The sequence below is a fragment of the Enhydra lutris genome, unplaced genomic scaffold (genome assembly GCF_002288905.1).
Source record: "Enhydra lutris kenyoni isolate GAN:26980312 unplaced genomic scaffold, ASM228890v2 scaffoldscaffold68, whole genome shotgun sequence".
Taxonomy (NCBI): Eukaryota; Metazoa; Chordata; class Mammalia; order Carnivora; family Mustelidae; genus Enhydra; species Enhydra lutris.
In genome coordinates, this window is record NW_019154152.1 from 75027 (window position 1) to 101248 (window position 26222).

Consider the following 26222-nt stretch of genomic DNA (forward strand, 5'->3'; position numbering starts at 1 on the left):
AGGCAGATGCTTAATGGACTGAGCCACCCAGGCATCCCTTCTGGCAACTTTTCAAGTAAGATTGCATTTAATAGCACTGTGTATACTTAATATAGTCAGATTCATTTCTTAAAGTTTATGAATTTGCTTCAGCTAGGATACTTCTTAGTGTTTGTTTGGTCTATTTTAATATGTCAATTATTTAGCAAAGGATAAATTTAAAAGTTAAATTATTTAAAAATGAGTTCTCGGTAATAGCATTTTTAATGAAAAACATTCCTTTTGAGAAAATACATACCTTAACCCCCATACAAAATTTTAATAGGAAATCCGAGTCTCATTATGCATATGTGCACATGCGAATTTATACATGTGTACTTTCCAATAGCAGAAATATACTTATGCAGGATGCAAAATGTACACCAGGGAAATAAGAGCCCAGGATATATACATTTAAAGTGCAAACTCAATAAATTAGTTAAAATTTTATTACTCAGTAATGTGCGACCAGGTTACAAATTATGTGGCAGTGGTAGCAAAAGTGGCAGGAAGGAACTTCACACTCAACATGTCTAATAAATAAAGCTTGGTGATCCATTCAATATTATACAAAATCAAAACTTCCAACACTTCTAAAGATCTTTAATATCTTTGAGAAATGCCAAATATTCTAGGTAGGTAAGAAACTGCCTGACATTACACTTAAAAGAAATCATCTTAGAAAATTAATGGTTTTACTATCTAAAAAGCCATAGATCCAAAATATGGTCTCCAAGAAAAAATAATTTAGTCTCCCATCCTGTTAGCATTTAGGCTATTCTTTAGATCATCCACAATCTTTCACGACTCAGGTACATACCTGTACCCAAGGAGTTCATGAACGTTGTAAATACGGTCCATTTTCTTTGCAATTAAGTATTCCTACCATTTTTTTTTTTAATTAGACTCACAGTTGGGTTAGCAGTACTCAGTAGTCCTAGGTCACTTCTGTCATGTAGTCTCAAGGCAGCAGGAAATGAACAAGGATGGGCATCAGTTTTACAATGACTAAAAGCGTGACACCTAACATAGGATCCGGACATAAGCACATAATCCAATTATTCACTGTGGCTTTCGGAGCTCCTCCTCTTTCTTTGATTAGACTTGAATTTATCTAATAAGGAATAGTGCTCATTTCATAAAAGGTTAACATCTTTAGGACAATTCCTTTTCCTTCTGACAAATCTGTGTTTATATTAACTAAATGTTTAAAAGTATGAATCCTGAGCAACAGTAGTAAGAACCATTTTTGATTGTGAAGAAAATCCCGTCATTGTTACACCCGAAACAGCTTTAAAAATTCAAGCACGGAATGTTAAGTCAGTGAGACTGGAACTCAGACTTCTGATGTCCACAGCAAACCTGAATACTCCGAGCAGAAATCGAACACACGTAGTAGGTGACACACAACAGTAAGAAGAAGCATCAGAGATCGATGCACCTGGATTCTGTTATACTTAACGAAGGTCACTCAGTTTTTCATGGATAAACGCAGCTGGGAGCACAGCTCTGAGCAGTTCTTGCACTGAACAGGCCCCTCGGAAAGGCAACACTGGATTCCTTTTTAGATGGGCACAGACCCCCCCCCCCCCCCCGCCAAAATGTTCGAAGACCTAAAAGACACGTTCGGGGAAAAAAACAATAGGAATCCCGTTTTCATGAAAGCAAAAAGTTCTGGCCACTTTGGAAACTGAAGTCACTTGAATTTTTAGTTCTAGCTACCATTCGTGAAAAGGAAGCGCTTACTACCCAGCAAAGCATCATTACGACAGAGCACTGGTGTACCAGTGAAGGCGTCCAGGCACAGCTTCGCGACACGGGTCAGCGGGAGTCGCGCACCAAGGGTACATGCAGAGTCCGCGTGGCGAGGAGCCTCTCACAGTGGCTGGGCCTGTCCCCACAGGAATGGTCCACCGCGGGTCCGCACACTGACCCCGGGCACAGCCCTCCAGGCTTCTTCCAAATGCCTTTTCTCTCATTCCAACGGCCTCTCCTCCTCTTCATCTGCTTCTTCAATGACCTGAATGTCATCTGCTTGAGGTAAGGAAGGATTTTCCACCTGCAGTTTATTCCCATCAACTTTACATTTCTCTTCTTCCTCTATCATTTCCTTCCATATCTTGTGGTTCTCGGTGAGGTGGTGCATGAGCTGACAAAATATTCGCCGTCTGCCTTTCCTCCTTTGCGGTTCTGCGAAATTTAAAAGCAATATATCGTGATCGTAGCAGTACAGTCCCCTCGTTCATTCACTAAACTTCTGAGTGCCTGTTACGTTCTAGGCACTTATTTCAGGCCTGGAACTTCCGGGGTTGTAGTAATAAACAGTAAGACGGAAATAATCTGCACTGTGGAGCCCATATTCTAATGGAAAGACCCAGGTAAGCAACAGGAGAAGGGAAAAGTGAGCTGGTGTTTTTATCAGATGAAAATAAAGCAGAGAAGGGGACCATGGAAGACTGGGTAGAGGGCGAGGGGAGGAGGGGTCCTAAAGTTTCAAATGATAAATAGCAATGTGAAGTTCAACAACCTTTTTAGGATTTTAGGTATTGAATTAAACATCATTACCAAGGTTTCAGTGAATATAAATAATTTTTGGAAGCCAGTCAGCTTGTCCATGATGATGCTCAGAGGGTAGAGGCAGACGACGACTACTCTTCCTGATGGTGTCCCTGAACACAGCTGGGGGGTGGGGGCAGTTCTTTGAAATTATGTTATCTGTTCTCATTTAGAGCATGCCTGGAATGCTAGATGTAATTTAAATTCTACTTTACTTGACAGAGAGCAGGAGAGAAAGGGAGAGAGCACAAGCAGGGGAGCAGCAGAGGGAGAGGGGGAAGCAGGATCCCCACTAAGCAGAGAGCCTGATGTGGGACTTGATCTCAGGACCCTGAGGTCATGGCCTGAGCCAAAGGCAGACACTTAACCAACTGAGCCACCCAGGTGCCCCCTTCGATTCTAGTTTAAAGAGCAAATAACTGATTTCATTTATAGCTACAACGGTGACAAAATTTTTTTTCTCATTTATAGTCACTGCTTTGTATAGAAAACTATGTCCCTACAGTTTGGCAATTCAAGTCCGTCAGAGTCCTACACTTGCTTCTCCCCTTAGAGCTAGAGAAGCTATGTTTTCTCTTCTCCCAAATGTTGTGATCCACCTTCCCAGACACAAGGAAGGCAGATTAGCAGGTGTGGGTGCACTAGCCACACGAAGCACCTCACCTCACCAAGTCAGACATGGTGACAGCCCTACGGAGCGTGCAAAGGCGAGGCCTCCTGCAGCAGACTGGCCCCGAAGAGACAAAGACCGAGTGTGACCACGTGAGCACGTCCCCCACCATGCAGGAGTGACTCAAGAGCCCATTCAACCTGAACACTCAGAGTAGTTACTCAAGACACAACTCCTGAATCTGTATCTTAAAGATCCAGGGGCTTATTAGCTGGTTAAGCGTCCGACTCTTGAGTTCAGCTCAGGTCATGATCATGGGGTTGTGAGATCAAGTCCCACTTGGGATTCTCCCTCACCCTCTCTCTAAAACAAAACAACCCCCAAAAACAGAGATCCAAACTTAATGTTACTAATTGTAAATATCCATTTAAGAAATCACAGCATCCCTATATTCTTACTAGGATTTAGACTGTCTTCTATTTCTTCATCATCTGTATCTAATTCTTCACCATCTTCCTCATCATAACAACTCTCAGTGTCCTCGTCCTCTTCTGCTTCTACCCACTGACCCGGCAGCAAGCCAGCAGCGTCGTAGGAGTTACACAGAGGACCCACAATGTGGGTGATGAAAGATTCTTGGAGTTTTGCTAGTTGAGGTGAAGAACGATCCATGAAGGGACTGATGGGCAAGCCGAGGTTTGCTTCTTCATCTCCCTAATCATTTTAAAAAGAAAAGTACATTTTGAACTGTTGAAAGAATAACCACTGAGCTTTCCTATTAATATTATCCTGTGGTTTTTTTAATATGCCGTCTACATCAAAATAATTTTTACAAAGAAGTGTCTAATTACTCTGTCATTTCAACTGTAAGAATATCTCAGATATCTTGAGAAATCCTAAGTAAGACGTTCACACCTCACCAGTCAACCGGCATGATTAATGTTCAGTGAACAAGAAAAACACACACACACACACACACACACAAAACAACAAATCTAACAACCTGAAAAATTTTATGTCTCTTTCTCTAGGGGGAGATGGTATCAGCAAGTTGTTGTACCTTAAATGCCCAGAGTTGAATTTTGCAAAAGCCTTTCAGCACCCTACCCGTTTCTAAGAGGTGAGGCTGAGGTGAGGAGTCCGGGTCCAACCATCTGCCTGCCGACACCCTCCCCTGTGGTCTCCAGAGCTTCAGGGAGTATAATTTGAGATCAGACAGATGCGGTTTTCAAACCCTGCTTTTGCTACTTTCTACCTGTGTGGTGTGGAGCATGCTCTATGCCCATTTCAGGTGTAAAATCTTAATAATCTACTTTACAAGCTTGCTTACAAGGACGAAAAGTGATGTTGTATCAAGTATTTAGCACAGTACTGAGGATTCCCCAAATGGTCCTATCGACCTTTTGGTTCCTAGTGTCTGAACTGGTGGGGAATGTATAAAGTCCAGAATGAACCGTGGGCAAGCAACGTCTATCTCTGATGAGGCAACCTGTCCTATGGAAACAACCAGAAACTCTCCTAGTGACTGGCCCATTATCAAAAAAAATCTATGATTTTACCTTCTGTGAGGAAGAAAACTGTTGTTTACAGAAAAAGAAAAAGGAAAAAACAAGCCTCAGTTGGGTTTATCCACAGGATTCTAGAATTTTGTAAGTTCGGCTTTTTTTTAATAGAAGTTTCGCTTTTTTTTTAGCCCATGGTACTTAAATGGCTATAAGGATATAAAGACAGGATAATTAAGATAATAAAAAGTTCAGCAAGATTAGAATTTTGCATCCATATCCGAAGGATGCTTAATAGCATAACCAGATTGCAAAAGCCTTCAAGACGACTCTGTGTGGTAGGATGTCAGATGACCTTTTTCTCCTTTAACATATGAATAATGAAACTTACAAAGATTAAGTAAAACTGTCTGAAATAACGTTTTTTTTGTGACAGGTCTGAAATTATAGTAGCTGGCGTTTATTGAGCACTTACATGTCAGGAACTGTTCTAAGAACTTAAATTAATTCACCTAATTCTCATAGTAACCTTATGAACTAGATACCATCAAATATTCCTATTTGGGGTGCCTGGGTGGCTCAGTGGGTTAAAGCCTCTGCCTTCGGCTCAGGTCATGATCCTAAGGTCCTGGGATCAAGCCCCACATCAGACTCTCTGCTCAGCAAGGAAGCCTGCTTCCTCCTCTCTCTCTGCCTGTCTCTCTGCTTACTTGTGATCTCTGTCTGTCAAATAAATAGAATCTTTAAAAAAAAATAATTTAATATAAAAAAATTAAAAAAAAATAAAAAAAAAAAAAAAATAAAAAAATAAAAATAAAAAAAAATAAAAAAAAAATTTAAAAAAATTAAAAAAAAATAAAAAAAAATAATTTAAAAAAAATTCCTATTTTATCAATGAAGAAACTGAGGCACAGAGAGGTCAAGTAACTTACCTAAGGTCACATTGCCAGTGAAGAAGAGAACCCAGGCTTCAACCTCAAGCATGTTTTCCCACTTTAATAAGAATTCTATATACTTTAAAAATATATTATAAATAGGGGTGCCTGGGTGACTCAGTGGGTTAAAGCCTCTGCCTTCGGCTTAGGTCATGATCCCAGGGTCCTGGGATCCAGCCCCACATAAGGCTCTCTGCTCAGCAGGGAGCCTGATTCCCTTTCTCTCTAATTGTGATCTCTGTCAAATAAATAAATAAATCTTAAAAAAAATATATATATATATATATCATAAATTGGGTCTAAATGAACTTTCTAATGTTCTTTGAATTAGTGAGTCTTCTAAAGTTGGCATATACTACTACTGCTTTTTTGTTACTTCTGTTTGCACAGATAATATAAAGATGGCGCTTTCCTTAATGTAAAATTCATCTTTTGTGAAGATGAGCTGAAGCCCAAGGCCGGCTTCAGCCATCTTTGAGAATGAAGATGGTAACATGCAAATAGTATACTGCAATCTCTGGGTGAATATTTATAACCATTTTCATCTCCAAATTATATATAATTTAGTTCAAATGTATCGAAATGGTAAAATATTAATAATCTTGGATCCTTATGTATTCCCATGGTTTTTTCATGGCACAGTGTTTCATAACTTGTAAACAGCCCTAGGGTGGGTGAAAGACACTACACATTCACTATTCAAGACACCCCGGATGTAATAAGGTAGAACGGGTAAGTATGCACGGTTTATGGGGTCAAGTTCATCACCCCTGCTGGAGTAGCAACTCATGGTAAGAAAACTCTGTCTCAAAGGCCTCATTTGGTAGACCTCTTGATCTTGCCTGATTATTAGGGTCAACAAGGATTCCCAAGGAACGCAGCTCCAAAGTCAAGATGTATCTGGTAATTTGGAGATAATGAAATGCTGACTTGTAGGGAGATCCATATACCTCTACCTCATAGGGAGCTTAAGAATTGGACCAAAAAAAAGAGACAAAGATTCTGCAAAGTGGTACTGAAACCAGTAACCAGAGGTTTTGTAATGCTTAACTTTTTATGTTAACTGTACCTTTTTACCCGAATCTGCTTGTTCTTGGCACGCAGCTTGCTACCATGTTTCCACTGCGACCCTTCCCTACTTCCTAAACTTCCTTTCCTTGACTTCTGCCATCACACAGCTCTTCTCCCATGTACGCACATCCTTTTCATTTGCCTTTACGTGTTCCCGACTCTTCCGCTGTGAGGAGCCAAATCTGAGGCCTGCCGCTCCAGGTGCGGCCGCCTCTCAGGCGAACTCCTTGATGCACACTCAGCCTCTCTGTGAACAGCTCTGCTGCGTGTGGGGCACGCAAAATTGAGTTCCCTTACAGGAGTAGTATTTGAAAGATTTTAAAACTGGGAAGAGCTTGTTTTTATCTCCGAATCTTTAAAAACCATGAAAAACCTACTTTATCCCCATTTCTAGCCCTCAAATGTCTAGCTGCCCACCCCCGCCACAACCAGGACTTTCACCCAGTTGATGTTTCTAGGGCGGGCAGGCAGTCTTTCTACAGCGGAGTTGAAAACGGGTTGATAGTCTCTAAATATAATCCAAGTACATCCTGAATCAATTAAAAACAGTTTTAACTGGAAATAAACTATCCTAAGTCATGGGCACTCAGGGTTTTAAAAGAGCCCTGACCTGTAGCCTCAAGGGACATTCGACCCATGTCAGTTGGGAATGAGGTATTTTTAAAATTTTTATCAGTGAAAAAGAGCTGAGAAAATAGTAAGAGCAGCACAAATTCTACAATTTCTAACTATTTTTGGTCCAAGTAACCAGGCTTCCAACATTTAATGTAGCTATCCAAATCCCGAAAACTAATGCCTTCCGAGGGCAGCTCTCAAAAATCCCGCCCGTCTCACAGTGAACTTACCTGCTCATAAAACTCATTGACGATGCCTTCTGTCCACTTCAAATGCAAGTCCCGAACTTTCGCGGGGCCGTTGATGTCTGCCAGTTTGATGCACACTTGGCATACTAAGAGGCGATCATTCTCATTGCTCCATTCTATACCACTACTGTTTACATCGTTGGCCTATTTTGGAAAAACAGTTATTTTAGGTTCTGAGGGCACAGGAGTTTTTTTTTTTTTTTTTTTTTTAAACCAAATTATCTTAAAACTGCTTCCTGTCTAAATTACAGGAAGGAATATGGGTTAAATTTCCCTTTGAAGTGTCCTAATTTTGTTTCACTGGAGGCAGAACACCATAAAAACATAACCATGGGTTTCAATATTTGTGATTACCATGGAAAATTATAACATGTACATATAACATATGTTAATATATAATAAACACTATATTTATATGTATATGCAAAACATTGGTAAATCATTTAAAAATTGTAACTAATTCTACTTTAAAAAAGAACACTTAGGATCTACAGAGAAGTAAGTAGGCTTCAGCTGTGAAAGGAAAATATGATATAGTTGAAAGAACACACGTCTTAAAAGCTGATCCCTCTGGCTTCAAATCCTGAATCAATGATTTACTCATTGTGTAATAATAGAAAAATCACTTATCCTCCTTGAATCTAACTCTCTTCATCTCTAAAACAAGAAAAGTAGTACCAATCTAGCCATATTACCATGAGGATTAATAAACGAAAAATGCCTTGTTCACAGTAAATGTTAAATACTAACATGGTTATTTAAATATAATTATCATCACTAATTAGGAGAATTACTCTGCCTTTCAAAAACTCAAATTTCCTTTTGTAAAAGAATGAAATAAATGGGCCAGATCAGTGGCTTCTGAACTTTGGTTTGAGGATAGATTTTTGGGCACCAAACCCTTTTGTCAAAGGAAAATTTATGTAGACCACCACTATCAAACACTTGAAAGGAGAGCTTTTTGGATTGAAACCATGTAGGAGATCCAGAGCCCCACTCAGGGCATTTTCCTGAGAGACTGTGGAATAGAAACCTCCGAGAAGCACAGATTCAAGAGCATTGGACTAGGTGATTTTTTACCTGTGAAAACTTCTACTACTCTTAGCACTTAAATGAATTTTATTATTAAATAAAAGTTAACAGAGCTCCACAACCATAAAATAATTTTAAAGGCATATGAATTTCTTGCTGATTTTTTTTTTTGGAAGTATTTTATTAATATCATGACAGCCCCATATAGGGTCTCCACCCAGGGGGTTAAATCTAGTATTCCTTTGTTATCAGTTCCTCTACCCTGAGGGTACACCTTTCCTTTACGTCACAAATGTCATCAAGGAAACAAAGACTTCCTGCCAGCAAAAGAGGGAGCACCCTCCCTTCACCGTCTATAAAGTGGTGGTTCTCAGCAGTTCTCCACCCCTGTCACCGGAGGGCAGTGTTTCTCAATACTAATGTGAATTCCTGACCGCGGGGACTTCACCTGTTCTCTACTCATTCTTAGCTGGCGCTACTGCCCATACAGGGCAGATCCCAGGCAGTTGTCTGATGAACGCGTTATTCTCTAGTGGAAGAGTGGAGGGTGCTTCTCACCCACACCAGCCAGTTTAACACGAACAGAAAGAAGGGATTAATAGGAGAAGTGAGGGAAGCATTAACTGGCTTCTGAGAAACACATCTTCAATTTCACAAAGTACCTTACATGGCACGGCACAACTTTCTTCAATGTGCCTCTAAAAGCTTTTGGCATCATGAATTGGCTTATCACCATGAGAAAGTAAGTTGTAAGTCTACATGTCGAAAGGTAGCAAGTGATAGTATGGTTAGGACGTGTTATAATAAAAAGTTATTTTAAAAAATATTGACACATATCAACTCCCATCAGATATTATTACTTTATGAGTAGTATTAATTCTAACTTAACATTATATTAAAAAAAACTTATCCGTAATACAATAGTGATTTCCATCAGTAAAACCAGATACTAAGTTGTATCACAAACCTTGGCGTTGAATTCAGCAAGGAAATCAAAATGCTTTTTAAGATCTGTAGCAAGGATTGCTTCAATTACTAAAAAACGAAAACGCTTGAATTCCACATGATCAAGATTAAGAAGGAAGTTGTATTCTGGGCGAGAGAGATACAGATTCCAAGCTGATGCAGCATGATGATTTTCTAGAACAGATCTGTCGTTGTACAAAACTGCCTGAAAAGTAATAAGGAGGAGTCAGGCATCTCAGAGATACTAATCTTTAATAATAAACAGAGTTAGGCTAGAAGAATATAAACAATGAGTAGTTACTCTATGCTGAGCATTTTAATATTTGTGAAGAAGGGTTGTGATAATTTTCTAAATGGGTTTACTGAAGTACAAAAAGGGTAAGGCATACCTCCGGCAGATACATCTAGTAAGTGAAAGGGCAATTCGCTCCAAAGTTCATCTTCCCAGATACCATGCTGCCCTCAAGAGATGTAAAGCTGAAGGGCGCCTGGGTGGCTCAGTAGGTTAAGTCTCTGCCTTCAGCTTAGCTCATGATCTCGGGGTCCTGGGATTGAGCCCCGCATCAGGCTCTCTGCTCAATGGGGAGTCTGCTTCCCCCTCTCTGCCTGTCTTTCTGCCTACTTGTGATCTCTCTGTCAAATAAGTAAATAAAATCTTTAAAAAGGTGTAAAGCTGAAATCTGTGGTCTACTTCACTGAATCCATGAACCTTCTTAGATAAAGCTGCTGTCAGTGAAGTCATTAGAGAGAGAGCAGGTTTAGGGACATGTTTCTCATCTTCAGCTAGCATGCAATCCAAGGTGCTGATGACCAAAGACGAGGAAGCAGGAGCACTGTCCCTGGTAAGCAAGAATCCTGCATGTCCCTGAAGGACACATTCCCACATTCCGACCTTGACACGGTGCCCAGGAATAAGAGAAACATGAAACAGGTAAAAACACATCCTTTGGTTCAGCTGGTGTGCTACTTCACCTCATTTCAGTGCAAGACCCTCACTACTCTAGAACTTTGGAATACAGACTTAAAAAACCAGTGGCGGGTTAAAGCCTCTGCCTTCGGCTCGGGTCATGATCCCAGGGTCCTGGGATCGAGCCCCGCGTCGGGCTCTCTGCTCGGCGGGGAGCCTGCTTCCTCCTCTCTCTCTGCCTCTCTGCCTGCTTGTGATCTCTGTCTGTCAAGTGGATGAATGGAATCTTTGAAGAGAAAAAGGAAAAACAAAAAACAGTGGCTTAGGGGCACCTGGGAGGCTCAGTCATTAAGTGTCTGCCTTCGGTTCAGGTCACGATCCCAAGGTCCTGGGATCGAGCCCCACGTTGGGATCCCTCAGCGGGAAGCTGCTTCTCCCTCTCCCATTCCCCCTGCTTCTGTTCCCTCTCCTACTGCATTTTTCTGTCAAATTTGCTAAAATACGGTGCTAGTTGGATTTTTATTCTTTTATATGTATGCTGTTGTCATTCTCTCAGGATTTTTTTTTTTTTTTTTTAATTTTACCATGGTACTCCATGTGCAGATTTTTGGTGTTTTCTCCCCATTCAACTTCTCTGGCACCTGCTGAACCCCTTCAATCCAAAGATCGTCTTTTTCTGGAACTCCAACAGTCAGTTCATGACCTGGTTCACTGTGATCATTCATCAGTGGATGAATGGATAAAGATGTGGGGGGTGTATGTGTGTGAGAGAGAGAGATGCAATATTTATTTAGCCATGAGAAAGAAGGTAGGTAATCCTGCCATTTGAGACAACATGGATGAACCTTGAGAGCACGATGCTAAGTGAGTTGAATCAAAAAAGATACTGTATAGTACTTCTTATATGTGGAATCCTAAAAAGGTGAACTCATGGAAACACAGACAAGTTTACCAGAGGGTGGGGGAATTGGAGAGATATTGGTCAAAGGATACAAACTTCCAGTTATAGGATGGAAAAGTTTTGGCAATCTAAAGCCCAGCACCGTGATTATAGTTAATAGTATTATTATAGTTAATAGTACTATATTATATACTTGGAAAGTTGCTAAGAGACTAGATCTTAAATGTACTCACCATAAAAGACAGGCTATTAGGGGACATGATGGTAGTATTACAGTGACGTGTGTATCTAATGAACATGCTGTGTGCCTTCAAATTAACACATTGTTACATTATCAGTTATAGGTCAAAACAAAAGGCATTTTATACTAGCCTTCTTACAACTTCCAAACATCAAGCTCAAAGAGAAAGAATAAGCTTCAAAGACTCCCTAAGGGGTTGATTTATACTTAATAGTGAATTCATTAATTCATAGTCAAATCTGATGAAAACTGGTAAATTATTAGAACAGCTTTGTCCAGGAAGAAGTCATCAAACTTCCAGCTCAGTATAGCACAATATATAATAAGTGTCCTATCCAGCTAGCTGACTTAATAAACTCTTGGCTAGTAACATCAGTAAAAGAAGTAAGTTCAGAATTTCTTCACCATTCAAACTGCCCTTCGAAATTACCAAAGAAATATACAATAGGGGGAAAAAAATCTGAATCGATATTAAAATCTAGATGTTATCACCATACTGGAAACTTCAGATACATGGGGAAAGTGGGACTGGATTGAGGAGAAGTCAACTAAGTTAACACATGAGAAGGAAAAACCCACCTGGGGAGTATGTGGAAGAAGTCCCCTGCTGGGCCCCCATAAACCCACGACCTCCCAGATAAGGAGAGGCAAACAATCATGGAGCAGTAAGTAGGAGACAAATGTCTGTTCCACTTTAGGAAGAATACTGGCTGAAGACAGAACAATAAACCAACCCTAAACTTGGTGAGAAAATCATTCCAGGTAAAACAGTAAGCCTCAGCGGGCATTTACCGAGGGCTCTTCAATGACGGAGACAGAAGACCACACCCAGCTAGTTTGGAGCTGCAGTAACTGACGTGCTTGGACTTTGTGCTAAAGCATCTTGATCCCTACTTTCTCCAGCTAAGGGATCCCCTTCCTTCGCATAACAGGCACATCTTCACTTTGGCAAAGCAAATTAGGTGATCCCAAACTGCTTTTTACCCTCTTTTTGAGTTGGAAAGATGAAACAGGGTTTAATACAAACTGACAGAATAAATCTTAACAAATAATAAACACCTTTCGATAAATGAAAAGAAAGCCCATCAGACATAGCAAAGGCTTAGATCACAAAAAGGAAGAGGCTGACAAATCTGACCAAATGTCCCCTTTTGAAACAAAAGAGACAGGAGGAAACATTAAAAAGTCACTAGATTATACTCATGAGATTAAAGAGGGTACTTCCAAAAAGTGAAAAATCTTGGATTAAGAAAAATTGTTTTCATGTAAAAAAATTCTTAACTTAAAAAATCCAATAAAGGTAGTAACTCAGGTGCTACAGGAAAAAAAAGCAGCTAGTTTTAAATTATTCCTTAAAGAAATAGTCAAGATGAACAGGAATCCTTTATCCTGAAGTTCTGGGTTTGTTCAAAAATTTCTGATAACCCTGTATCTTCTAAGACCCTTTGTCTTCCTTATCACTCTTGTTTTGCTAAGACATGTTTTTCAGGTGACTTTCTAGGGGTGAGTGGGTACATGTTTATTTCACCTCTGTATATCTGAGATTCTCTTCATTTTTGCTCTTACTCTCAGCTGTAGCTTAGCGGGATACAGAAATCTAACTTGAAAATAGTATCTTTAGGCCAGCACTCCCCTTCCCCTCCCCGGGTTACTTCTTTCCTAGCTTGGACATTATAATCGTCTCTCTCTCTCTGCCTCCCACATACGCTCTTTACTCTTCTTCCTTTACTGGAATGTACGTTCTATGGGAGCAGAAATGTTTTTTTGGCCTGTTTTGTTCAGTAATGATGCCTAGAATAGTGCCTCTCCCCCAGTAAGCATCCAATATTTGTTAATTCCAGTACCCTCGAGCATCCATTGTTGCTAAAATATGGTGCCAGTTGGATTTTTTTTGAAATTTTTTTTAAAGGTTTCATTTATTTATTTGACAGAGGTCACAAGTAGGCAGAGAGGCAGAGAGAGGGGGAAACAGGTTCCCTGATGAGCAAAGAGCCCGATGTGGGGCTCAATCCCAGGACCCTGAGATCACGACCTGAGCTGAAGGCAGAGGCTTAACCCACTGAGCCACCCAGGCACCCCAGATTTTTGTTCTTTTATATGTATACTGTTGTCATTCTCCCAGGAATTTTTTTTTTTTTTTTTTTTTTTAATTTTACCGTGGCATTCCATGTGCAGATTTTTGGTGTTTTCTCCCCATTCAACTTCTCTGGCACCTGCTGAGCCCCTTCAATCCAAAGACCGTCTTTTTCTGAAACTCCAACAATCAGCTCATGACTTGGTCCACTGTGCCCCATTTTCCCCTTCCTGATATCTTCCATCTCCTTCTCTTTCTACTCTGCATTCTGGCAGAGGTTACCTGGAAATTTACTTCCAAGGCTTGTACTGAGTTTTTAGATTTTTTTTTTTTTTGCAGTAATATTTTTAGTTCCTAAGAGCTCTAACTTGTTCTCTGATGTTTCCTTTTTCATAGCTTGCTGTTCTTAGAAATGCAGTGTTTCTCGAATTCTAAGAATTCCTTTTTTAAAAACTTACCAGCTTTTCTACTCCCTAGATTTTTTTTCTCCCCTATAGTTGGTTACCCTGTCCATTTTAACCTTTTCTTTCCAAGCTACTGGTTAATGTTCTGTCTAATGATCCTATGGTTATCTATTGATATTTTTAAAAAAGAGAGAGAGAGAGAGAGAGAAGATTCTCTTCTGTTTAGTGTTGAGTCTCTTCTTTAATTTGGAAAGATGAGTAGGAACCCTATGGATGTGGATGGCATTTGTTACTTAGTAGGTTCTGCTCTACAGTTATGAGACCAGACACCAGCTGTTAAGTTTCCAAAATGAGAAGGATTTACTCTGAAGTACTAATACTCACAACTAGTAATTCTTATTCTCTTCTGGCGGTTTCCTTCAATATCTAAGAGATGAGTTTTCTGCCTGGAGGTTAAGTGCAGGGTTGTACAAGCTTTATTTAAAGATGTGTAGTGTAGGTGTACAGGGACTGGGGTGCGCATGCACGTGTGTGCTTAGCAAGCCAGGGCAAACGGCATCAGGAGTCTCTCTAGAGTTCACTTAAGCTGTATCCACCTCTAGTATACTTTCACTTCTCGATATTCATCTGTTTTTCATTTTCCAGAAACAGAAATTTCTGGAAAACTCTTTAAGCTTCTGATGATAATACCCTTCCCCACCTATTCTTCTGTTACAATGAGGAGTCAAATGCATGTATTTAGTCACCACCTTGATCCCTATTTTGGGGGATAAAACGTTTATGAGTGTCTCCAATTTACAGATCTCATCCTCAAATTTCATTTCCTTTTACCCCAAATGTCATGAAAATATTCTCAAACTCCAATACCTCAGGCACCAATCCCCATCTTTCAACCAGTTTTCATTTGGAAATAGCTCAGAAATCTCTTAGAATTTTAATACTGGCATCTCTTCAGGATAAACCTAAGTGTTTCATTTTCTTTCATAGCAAGAATTTAAAATAATCCTTCTATACCTTCCCAGCGTCCTTTCCTTGCCAGGAGAATGAAGAAGAATATTTGATCCAGTTGGTGGTATTCTACACTACTATTGACGCAATAACACTTTTCACTAATTGTGGCCTAATTAGACCCACTGAGCTTCCCAGGATGAGAAGATCTACTTATTACCTAATAAACACGCCTCAGGCCTTCACAGAAGGGTCCTTATCTCACACGCACTAGCAGGTCTCACGAATTTCATTACTTTAGGAAGAACAGGATATTTCAGACAAACTAGCAGTCCTGCAGAGCAAAGAAATCAGGCATCCTTCAACATTCAACAAATATTTACTAAACGACTTTTATGTGTTAGGCACTCTTCTAGGTGTTAGGGAATAAGGCAAAATCCTTATTCTCGGGAAAACATATTCCACTGAGGAGAGACCTGTCATAAACAAAACAGACAGTATGCTGAATGAACACTGCTGTGGAAAACAAAGCAGGGAAAGAACATAATGAGCTCCAGGAGGGGCTCGTGGATTGTTACACAGAACTAGTGACAACGTGAACACGTAGATGTGCGGGGAGAGAGCACTCCAGACAGGGAGGACGGAAGTGGAAAGGCCCTCAGAAAGGGAGTGTGCGTGCCTGGGATATAGAAGAAAACAGCCAGGAGGCCACTGAGGCTGGACGTGGGTGAATTAAGGCAGAAGAATCAACCCCCGAGCCATTACAATGACTTTTACTAGGAGTGAGGTGAATGCCACTGGAGGGTCTGGAACAGAAAGTGATGTAACTCACATTACAACAGAGCTACTCGCATGCTCTGGGTTGAGTACAGACCCACGGGCAGTAAGCAAGGAGACTGGGTGGAAGACCATCCTTTCTCAACAGCTGAATGCCTTATCAATTTCCTATCCCTTCCCACACTTCCCATCGCTTCCTCTACCGGCAGTCCTTAACAATGAGAAGTTAGAAATTACATGTATTACTGGTATTCTATCCAGACTTCACATTTTTATTTTGATTAGGACAACAGTTTCCAGCATGTAACTTGTAGGGATGACTTTCAGATATCATTGGTTTATCTGCAACAATGCAGCAGTAACACCGGAGTGCCCTCACCCGTCATCCCCTCGGTGGAGAGGTAGTAAGTCGGACTCACCTGTACTGGAAGGCCGTGAAAGATCTAAAGCCAAGAGCAAAAGAGAAAAGTTGGTAATCTCCAATCTATAGGACACCTGATTCAGGAGCCTCTCAAACACATGAAATAGAAACCCTCCATTTGTTGTCCCTTTACCCTTAATCATATCCTGTGTGTATTCTGAAGCTCAGAAAGATAAGGGTTACTCACCTAAGATCACATGGCTAATGACTGGGTAATCAGAAACTGAACTTGGGTCTCTCGATCTCAAGACCACTGCTTTTTGCTCTGTGCCCCTTCCACCCAGATCCCCAACTCCCCACAAGCCCAGGTTTTTAAAGATGACAGTGTGAAGTGAGAGAGAGAGAGAGAGTACCTCCGCTTCCTGGAGAACATGAGGCATTGGCTCCTTAGTTTATAACCTCTCTCATGGCTGTTCTTAGAAAGTAGACAAATATTAATATCTAGACTGAAATTCATTAAAAAGTTACCTATGGAAATCGTGAACTATTCATAGATAAAGTGCCACAGGAGAAATGAATCATGTGGCATTTTTAACACTCTCTCCCCGTCTCTGAATCCTGTTCTTGTCCTGGCTAGAGAACCGATCTCCTCTGTTTTAAACAGGGAGAGTGTGGGGGAGAAATGGGTGAAGAGCGACACAGGATGGCTACAGAAGATGAAAAAATCAGAAGTGAGGTTTACACACAGTGTGGTGAAGACACATGATGAATTCCGCAAGCTGAACCGACTACGTGTCCTTTGTAAAGCATGCAGTTCGAAGTACCGACATTTCAGGAATCACCAGCCTAAACAAACACCCACGACCACTTAAAACCACGAATTTAGTTCCAAGCCTGAAAATGTAAAGTGACTGTGATTACAGTATCCATTTGTGGGAACTCCTACTTCTTATGCAAATTTTGATGGTAAAGGGATCTTGCACCTTATCAGCTGTACTGGGTACAAAAATAACGTGGTACTAGAAGGAATGTTTACATACACTAATATATGTAGCATTACGAGTTTTAGAGTCTGAGTCTTGAGGAAAAAAGAGGACATCAAGGAAAATGATAGTTCCTCATCATTACACTTTCAGCCGTGGAAAGGAAGAAGAATCAGGCTTACATCTAGTCAGTCTCATCAGTTTGATCAAAGGCAAAAATACTGGCAGCAAGGATTCCAGAATTTCATAGAACAGCAGGTTACTCTTTCACGACTGTATTTATTTTGAGGTAGGAGAAGGTAATTTTTTTCTTCGCTCTTTTTGCACATCTCATGTCAAGGCCATGTGTTAAAATCCAATTAATTACACTGCAGATGGAATGGTTACCTGATTCAACTGAAGGCTGGATTACAAAAGGATATATACAACACCCTTGTGACATTTCAGAATCACTCTTGTAATTTCTGAAACAATATTTCCTACCTGAGGGGCATTTGTAGCCACCAGAAATGCATTTGTCCTCCCTGGGTGATCATAATCATGCATGGCAGCCGCCACATAGAGAGCCATCAATTCCAGCGCAGGAATGTTTGAAGAAAGGCAACCATAGCTGTCATCTGGAATAGAGCAGCTCCTCGAAGAAATGTAAGCAATTTGCCCAGGGCTCATTCTACCACCAGAATCTGAGGAACAAGCAAAATAAACCAGCATTACCTATAACTTCCTCACAAAATGAGACTGAGGAGGGGATTCCCCACAGGGAATACGATTATTTCTCTTGTTGATTAAGCTAAGAAATAAACTATTTATAAACAGACTTAAAACAGCCCATTCTCTCCAACACACATGCTCCTAGAGAGGAACAAGGTTAAGCATTGATACTACAGTCACTTACTTCATAAGACACTATGAGATTTTTATGATGTTCTCTTACTTGGGCTAATAATAATTTTTAAAAACCTCTGGTTTTCTTAACACTTAGTATTTAAGGACTAGAGATAATGACCAGCACACAGAAAGTAACAGGATAAAGCAACCTAGAGAATAAAATTTTGTGAAAACTGTATGGAGATTTAGGAATTTAATGTATTAACAAACTAAGTTTCTCAGCATAGGATGCTTTTCAAATCCTACCAGAGAGATAACATTTCATTTGTAGCCCTGATTACAACTCCTCTTCCCCCTTCTCTTTTTCCTTCCATGAAGCCCCTTAGAAGACAATGGCAAGAAAAACTGGAAAATGAGAAGATGTAGAAAACTGAGGAATGTCTCTTTTCTCTTTTCATCCTCTAGTTAGGAACAATATTTTCACAATCAACACCATACTTTCCATGCTTTAGTATCTTACCACTGATTTCTTCTTTTTTTTCTTGCATTTTTGTGGCTTTATCTATTCAGATGGTCATTCTATTAATTTTGCTGAAATCTTAATAGGAAGTATACGGAGGAAAAAATAATCCATATTTAGAGTAAAACCACAAAGATATTAGAGAGACAGGAGATTTCACTGACTTCATTGGTGGAAACTAGGAATAATGTTTTGGCTTGTCAGAGTCCAAAATAATCTTCATCATAATTTATTTCACTCAGTATTTGCCATCACATGAATTTTGTTTTTTAAAGATTTTATTTATTTATTTGACAGAGATCACAAGTAGTCAGAGAGGCAGGCAGAGAGAGAGGAGGAAGCAGGCTCTCTGCGGAGCAGAGAGCCCGACGTGGGGCTCGAGCCCAGGATCCTGGGATCATGACCCAAACTGAAGGCAGAGGCTTTAACCCACTGAGCCACCCAGGTGCCCCCACATGAATTTTTTAACATAATGACTTTAATACACACTAGTGATAGTTATAAAGATACCTCATTATTTTTGTCGTTTATAACATTTTTATTTGAGTTTTAGAATCACCCACACTAGAACTTTTAAAAAATAATTATAAAAAATTAAGGCAGTTAAATGCATAAAGATATATTTAACATTCAAATTTCTAATAAGACTTAGTTATCAACATCAGCCAATAATTTGAATTTTCCCTATGTTATATGCATTCTGGACTTCCCTAGAATTATAAAGACACATATAAAAATAACAAAAATGGCAAAAGACATCCTTTTAAAACCCAGTTACTTAAAACTGACTTATTAGGACTCTAAGATGTATATTTAGTTTTGCTTTTTGTTAACATGAAGTTAATACTATGAAAAATAAAATAGCTGGCAAGGACATTTCAGCAGAATTATCATAGATCCCATTTGTTTCTTTCAGAAAATGGTGATTCTTTTAATTAGCTGATTAATTTAAATGGAAGCCTCAGTAAAAGGCATCCAGACTGGAAGAGAAGTGTATAGGGTAAACCCTGATAGTTTTCCCCACTTTTTGTACCGTAAGTGCCTGATTTAAGCTTTGCTCTCCCAGGTATCCATTTCAAAGAAGCACCACTTCAAAGACGCTGATCTCGAAGAAACACCCTGCCAGCCTCCCTTTCTAGATGCACAGCCAGGCCACTTCTGTTTTGGAAATTTTGGTTGATTTCAATAATTGACCATTTGGGCTGCTGGTTTTTTCTCTACCCAAGCTTTAAATTCCTCCTCTTACGCTTAAAATTCACCAATAGTGAGCCAGTGAAACCCCCCACTCTTGACCCCAATAAACCTCAGACATGTCTACCTGCATGCACGACTGTGCATGTTCTCTCCCTCTCCCTCCCCGTGACCTCTCTCTCTCTTCTCCTGTGACCTTGCTCTGTGGTCCTACTTATGCTGTGTAATTTTCAATTCCTTTAAGTAATAAACCTTTTTTTTTTTTTTTTTAAGTTTCTTGATGGTAATCACTAAAGGGCATCTTGTAATCATAGTAACCACAAGAGCTGGTCCAGCCCCAACAATGGTTATTGACAGGCTGAGACCAGCACACAACAAAGACGTAAAACTATCTCTACTTAGAGATGACATGCTCTCGTATATAGAAAAATCCTAAGAAAGCCACTAAAAAACTATCAGAACTAATAAAGGTGATCATCAAGATTGCAGGATAGGGGCGCCTGAGTGGCTCAGTGGGTTAAAGCCTCTGCTTTCGGCTCAGGTCATGATCCCAGGGTTCCAGGATCGAGCCCCAAATTGGGCTCTCTGCTCAGCAGGAGGCCTGCTTCTCTTCTTCTCTCTCTCTCTGCCTGCCTCTCTGCCTACTTGTGATCTCTGTCAAAAAAAAAAAAAAAAAAGATTGCAGGATAAAAGATCAATATGCAAAAAATCAATTATTTTTATAAATGATAGCAATGAATAATCAAAAAATGAGCCCCCAAAACCCATCCCATTTACACTAGCATCAAAAAGAATACAATACTTAGGAATAAACTTAAAAGAAGTACAAAACCAGTATTTTGCAAATTAAAAAATATTGAAAAAATATTCTTGAAAGAAGTTAAAGAAGTGGAAAAAACACCCATGCTCATGGACCAGAAGACTTAATACTGTTAAAACAGCAATACTCTCCCAAAATGATCTACAGATTTCATACAATCCCTATCAAAATCCTAGCTGGTCTTTCTTTCTTTTTTGGTAGAAATTCACAAGCTGGACCTCAATCCACACGGAAATACAAGAGAACCAGAAGAGCCAGAACAATCTTGAAAAAGAACAAAGTTGAAGGACTTAAACTTACCAATTTCAAAGCTTACTAACAAAGCTTTAGTAATGAAGATAATGTACTGGTATAAGGACAGACATAAAAATCAATGGAATAAAACTGAAAGTCCAGAAAGAAACCCTCATGTTTGTGGCCAACTGATTTTGTACAAGGGTGCTAAGACCATGCTGAAGAGCCATTTATGTGCCCTGCATGATGTTAGCCTTTTTCATACATTGTTTCATTTAATGCTCACATCTTATAAGGTAGAAATTGATTTAGTAACATTTAAGAGCCAACTATGTGGAGTATATATTAAGAACTCTTTTCAACAAATGGTTCTGGGATAACTGGATATTCATGTGCAAAAGAAAGACCTTTTCTTTTATCCTCCAAATTAGTTCCAATGGGTCACAGACCTAAACTTCCTATAACTATGAAACTCCTAGAAGAAAACAAAGGAGTAAACCTTCATAATCTTGGGTGAGGCAAAACCCTTCTTTGATAGGATACCAAAAGCATGAGCAAAATAAGAAAAAGATAAATTAGACTTCATCAAAATTTAAAATGTTTGTACTTCAACAGACACCATCAAGAAAGTAAACAGACAACTTACAGAATGGGAGAAAATAGCTGCAAATCATAAATCTGGTAAGGAACTTTTATCTAAAATCTACAAAGAACTCCTACAGCTCAATAATAAAAAGACAAAGGACCAAATTTAAAAATGGTTGAAAGACATGAACAGACATCTCTTCAAAGAAGACAGACAAATGGCAGGGCATTCAACATTATTAGCCATTAGGTAAATGTAAATCCAAACCGCAATGAAATACCACTTCGCAGCCACTAGAATGGCTATCAGAAAGATAATAACAAGTGGCAGCAAAAAATTGGATTGTTGGTGAGAAAATAAAATAGTGCAGCCACCTTGGAAAACATTTTGGCGGATTCTCAAAATGTTAAGCACAGAATCATCTGATGACCCAGGAATTCTGCAGCTAGGAATGTGCCCAAGAGAAATGAAAACATATCCACACAAAAACTAGTACAAGAATAGTTATAGTAGCATTATTCATAACAGTCCCAAAGTAGAAGGAACCCAAAAGTCCACCAATGTTTGGGTGGTAGGAGAATGAGAAAGAGGAAGAAAAAATTTCCTTATTATATAAAATAAATAGCAATGAGGAAAATGCATCTGGCGATTATAGACTTCGCTTCTGAGACTGGTCACACAGCTGGACCTCAGATTTCTCATCTTCTTATTCCATCTTCCCTTTGTCCTCCGCCAGCATCTCTACTGATCATGGTACTCTGCCGGGTGGAATGACCTATATTTTCAAAGGTCTGCACTGTTGTGATCCTGATGACAGCTGATCACTACAGTTTTCCATTATCTTTTGTCACCGGACATGGGAGTACCGAAAAGGCCAAAAAAAAAAAAAAATCCCCTACGTTATATTCTCCCATGTATAGTAGGAACCTTATTTCCTCTCAACAGTAAGGATCAGACAAAATCAATCACTATCATCAAACGGGCTAAAATATGAAAATATTCTTCTAAGGAAATAGCTACATCTACAAACAGAAAAGCTGAAGAAAATGATCCGATGGAAGTATGGAACTAATAGAAGGAATAAGGAGGATGAGGAAAGAGTAAATATGGCACGGCAGAAAACCTAATGGCAGTACTTTGGACTCAATGACCAAAGTCTGTAAAGCAACAGCTGAGCCTATGACATCCGCCCTGATTAGCATGATCATGTTTCTCAGGCGTTTGTTACTAAGCAGATTCTGTCCTGATGGGTGTGGGGGTGTGTGTGTGTATGTATCTCACTGGAGTAGTTCTTCCCTCTTTAACAGAGTAAGAGAACCATGTTATGTAAATTAGTACATTTGTATAAATAATTGTATTTATGATGAGGAACAGAATTAACTTCTTTGGAGCAAAACATAAACGTTATGAAAGGTTTTTAGTGTCATCATTTACATGCTTACATAAGGCTTTTACGTATGGCCATTTTCACTGTGTACGTTATATATTTTAAATTTACATGATACACCTGCAACAAGAAAACCAAGAACTGAAAGAAAAGAACAAACAAATGATTATCATGCTATTCCAGACAGCAAGCCACAGGATGGGACACAGAGAAGAAATATGGTAGATTCAACAGTACTGCATCTTAACTTAAGGTAAGTTGTAGCTTTCCTAATTTGCATACCATTACTATGCATCAAAATCTATATAGTCATTTACATGTACCAAAGTTTCCTTAGTGCAATTTTTAAAAGAAGAGAGGTAATGAAAGGAGAAAGCTTGATTTATTATTTCTGGACAAACAACTAAAAGGAAACTTGTAGACGGAAGTACCTGTTTCATTTCCTGTTGCATAGCCATTATGGATCTGCTGTAACCCAGGAACTGGCCGCGTTGTCAGATACCAAACTGCATGCAGGACATCTGTGGCGTGTATGCGATTGTGATCTAAAGTCATCAAAACGTTTTATAAAAATGTTATGTTAAACATAGGACTTTTTTTTTTTAAAGGATTTTATTTATTTGACACAGAGAGAGCTCGCAGAAGCATGAGGAGCAGGAAAGGGAGAGGAAGGCTCCCCGCTGAGCAGGGAGCCTGACATGGGACTCGATCCCAGGACCCCAGAGTCACGACCTGAGCTGAAGGCAGACGCCTAACCATTTGAGCCACCCAGGTGCCCCAACATAGGACATTTTTTAAAGTACAATAATTTTCTACTATCTTATACCCTCATTAATAAAATGTATGGCTTGGAATAACTTCCCACAATTATATTTCATCTTTTTTTTTTAAGTAGGCTCAGTGCCCAACACGGGGCTTGAACTTATGACCCTGAGATCAAGAGTAGCATGTTTCGGTGACTGGGCCAGCCAGGAAACTTTGGTTTCATCTTACTTTTTTAAAGTCTCTTGATGTATTAAAAACTTCTCTTATAAAAACTTTCACAAATACTATGAAAACATAGTAAGGCAGTCACAGAAAAGGCAAGTAACAAGGGCTAATAGAAAGGCACTGAAAACTTTACTGAAGGTTGCTATTTTGTAGCTTTAAAAATACTATGTAAATAGTGCATGGATTAGGGAGACCAATGTTTGCCTAAAGACGACACTTAAAAATTATAGATACTTGAACTCCCCACTCCCACCTCCCCTGCACAAAAAAACACATACACTCCCCAAAAAAAAAAAAAAAAAAAAAAAAAAGAGAGAGAGATGAGACATACCTATCTCTCGGGCCTGCTAGAAGGATGAAATGTTAAAATGGCATACAAAAACATCCAGAACAGTGTCTGAGACACAGCACATAATCAAGCAAACACTGGTTTACTATCACTATGTGAAAAGGCAAGACCTACACGTGAAACCCAGTTTTGCCATTTCTAAGAGTTTTAGGATCTTGGGAAAGATTCTTCTGAGTTTGTACTTCTCACCTGTGAAAGGTAGATAATATAAACTTTCCAACAAAGATTAAATGATATAATCTCCATGGATCTAATGATTACAGTCACAGCTGATATTCAATAAAAGTCCAGCACTTCAACAGTTACTGAGTACCAGGTACAATCAGCAGATGACACAATACTAAGTCTTCAGGCCATCCATGTGATGTGATGTCAGTCTATGAGGAGTTTAATTATTCATATAGTGAACACCTTTTACTGACCTTTTACTATGTGCCAGAAATTCTACTCTGCGCTTTTTGTGGCTTATCACTACGTATGGAGTAGAAACTAGTGTAATTTCCATCTGTAAATCTGGATACTAAAGTTTAAAAAAGTTAGATCCAGAGGCTCTTTTCTTAATATCCTATTTGGAGCTGATAGTGAAGACTCTTTACTGCCTCTTAAATGCCTTTACTGCCATTCCCCTTCCTCTGAAGTCCATTTCAAAGTATCACTTTAGGGGCACCTGGGTGGCTCAGTGAGTTAAGCATCTGCCTTCAGCTCGGTCATAATCTCAGTGTCCTGGGACAGAGTCCTGAGTTGGGCTCCTTGCTCAACAGGGAGTCTGCTTTTCCCTCTCCCTCTGCCTCTTCCCTCTGCTCGTGCATGTGTGTGCTCTCTCTCTCAAATAAATAAGTACAAAAAAATAAAGTATCACTTTATTCTATTTATAAAATGCAGTCACTTTTTAAAAAGCAGACTTTATAAGTGGAAATTATAGCACATATAACACACATTAAGTATCATTATTAGTGAGTTATACCAATTTAAGAATAATATGCTCTGTTTTTATATGAGTGATTTCCCAAAATGTGTCCATATGAAGGGAAACTGTAGAATATATAGATGTATAAGGAAACCTTATTATTTCCTAATATGAAATTCAAATTATATTTTGCCATAAAATCAAGTAGACATTAGCAATTACTCCCTAAGTCAGGACACAGTTAAAACTGGAAATTCTATGGATAATTTTTAAATATTTTGAAGTCAAGAATTTTCTGACACACTTAATTACCAAACATTTTAAAAGATAAGATACTCAGATGAATAATTATTAACACACAGTTGTAGACCATATGATAATTAAGGGAAAGAGCACATTATAAATATATGTCTGTATTATGATTCACTGTATGAAACACAAATAAGAAAATAGACATAAATGTTAATAATTAGTCCGTTAACTCTAGGTAGCAGGATATAGATTACTTTTTTAAATCCCTACTTAAAATTTTTCCAGACATGTAATTTTAAAAGTGTTTAGATCTGAATGGAAAAATAGTTTCAAAACCAGTATTATCGGAACTTAATAAGATCTGCTGATACGTACAAGGAATGTCTCGGTAGCCATTCTCCAATGCACGAAAATAGTTCATGAACTGCAGAGTGGGGATCTTAAATATTTCCAATAAGCCAGTGTCTTGAAATAAGGTATACATAACCTAAATGTCAATTAAAATAAAATTCACATTAAACGTCAGAATTTCTTTTTTTTTTTTTTTTTTAAGATTTTATTTACGTATTTGACAGATAGAGATCACAAGTAGGCAGAGAGGCAGGCAGAGAGAGACAGGGCGGGGGGGAAACAGGTTCCCTGCTGAGCAGAGAGCCCGATGCAGGGCTTGATCCCAGGACCCCGAGATCATGACCTGAGCTGAAGGCAGAGCCAGCCAGGCACCCCAAAAGTCAGAATTTCTATTTGCAGTTGAGTAGAATATGTTTTTGTGATTTGCATTTGGGAACATTACCATGTACATCTGTCTTTAAGTTAATAATTTATTAAAAACTTCCCTATAAGAAATTCTTTTCAAAACATTAAAAAGGAAGATATCACCCTAAAACCCTTGAAAACCAAAGAAAGATTACTATATCATGTCCCAATTTAAAAATTTTTCCACTCTTCCCTTTAGTTTTTTTATTTACAGTTTATTAAGGGGCATATGAATTCTATTCTTCTCTAGTCC

At 39.1% G+C, this 26222-nt stretch overlaps 1 protein-coding gene across 1 annotated transcript in view; it reads right to left on the reverse strand.

Moving 5' to 3' along the window:
* Positions 1 to 917: 917 nt before the first annotated feature.
* The window catches only part of LOC111159494 (phosphodiesterase 3B), a 177871-nt gene continuing 152566 nt past the window's right edge, over positions 918 to 26222 (reverse strand). The window contains exons 10-16 of the mRNA XM_022522011.1: positions 25589 to 25700; positions 23147 to 23260; positions 17633 to 17832; positions 9555 to 9758; positions 7538 to 7699; positions 3643 to 3898; positions 918 to 2208 (exon numbers count right to left, since the gene is read on the reverse strand). Coding sequence (XP_022377719.1) covers positions 1994 to 2208; positions 3643 to 3898; positions 7538 to 7699; positions 9555 to 9758; positions 17633 to 17832; positions 23147 to 23260; positions 25589 to 25700 — 1263 coding nt within the window. The 3' untranslated portion in view covers positions 918 to 1993. The remainder of the gene's footprint in view (positions 2209 to 3642; positions 3899 to 7537; positions 7700 to 9554; positions 9759 to 17632; positions 17833 to 23146; positions 23261 to 25588; positions 25701 to 26222) is intronic.